Raw genomic sequence first — 698 nt, 5'->3', positions numbered from 1 at the left:
CACCCCCGGTCCTGCGTGCCACGGGCCCCCCGCGCTGCCCTTACCTTCAATCGCTCCTGCTGTCCGCGCCACATCCCTGTGGGAAGCACCGCGTCCCTGCCGGCGCTGGGGGGGTCGATGGGGAGCAGAGCCAGCGGTGGGAAGTGCCCTGCATCCCCCTGCCAGCGGTACCGAGCCTGGTGTGCCTGGCAAGGTGGGTGGCACAGTGGAGATCAGCCCTCTCCTGAACGCCTGTCCGAGCCGGAGCCCCCCTGGGACCCCTCCGAGGGCTGGAAATGCTGCACGCCACCGTGACAGGGATCCCTTTTTTTATCCTTTTATTATTTTTTTTTTAATAGACTAAGAGCAGAATATGAAAATCACCAGCCAAAGCACTTGAAAAAAAGATCGAGAATGTTTTTTTTTTGTTTTGTTTTTGTTTTGTTTTTCCCCAAAAAGTGTCTGTGCGTTTGCATAGGTCGGGTCTTCACGGAAGACGAGGAAAATCCAACACGTTCGACTATGTACAAGCCAGCCCGGGGCCGGCACCGCTGCCTATGGTACAGTATAGATAGAATATCTCTGTAGTCGCTCTCTGTACAGTATGTATAGATCTATATGGGTATGTACAGACTGCCCGGCCCCGGGGGTCCCTGCTCTCATCGGGCTCGGCGCTGCCCCCCAGGCACGGAGCAGCCATGGTGGGGAGGCTGCGGGCA

General features: G+C 57.2%; 1 protein-coding gene across 1 annotated transcript in view; it reads right to left on the bottom strand.

Annotated features, from left to right (window-relative positions):
* Positions 1-331: 331 nt before the first annotated feature.
* Positions 332-698, bottom strand: part of EFNA3 (ephrin A3) — a 3026-nt gene continuing 2659 nt past the window's right edge. Inside the window, exon 4 of the mRNA XM_014310748.1 lies at positions 332-339. Coding sequence (XP_014166223.1) covers positions 332-339 — 8 coding nt within the window. The remainder of the gene's footprint in view (positions 340-698) is intronic.

Source organism: Geospiza fortis, unplaced genomic scaffold, assembly GCF_000277835.1.
Source record: "Geospiza fortis unplaced genomic scaffold, GeoFor_1.0 scaffold313, whole genome shotgun sequence".
Lineage (NCBI taxonomy): Eukaryota > Metazoa > Chordata > Aves > Passeriformes > Thraupidae > Geospiza > Geospiza fortis.
The sequence above is the reverse complement of the archived record's forward strand: the minus strand, read 5'-3'. Positions and strand labels throughout refer to the sequence as shown.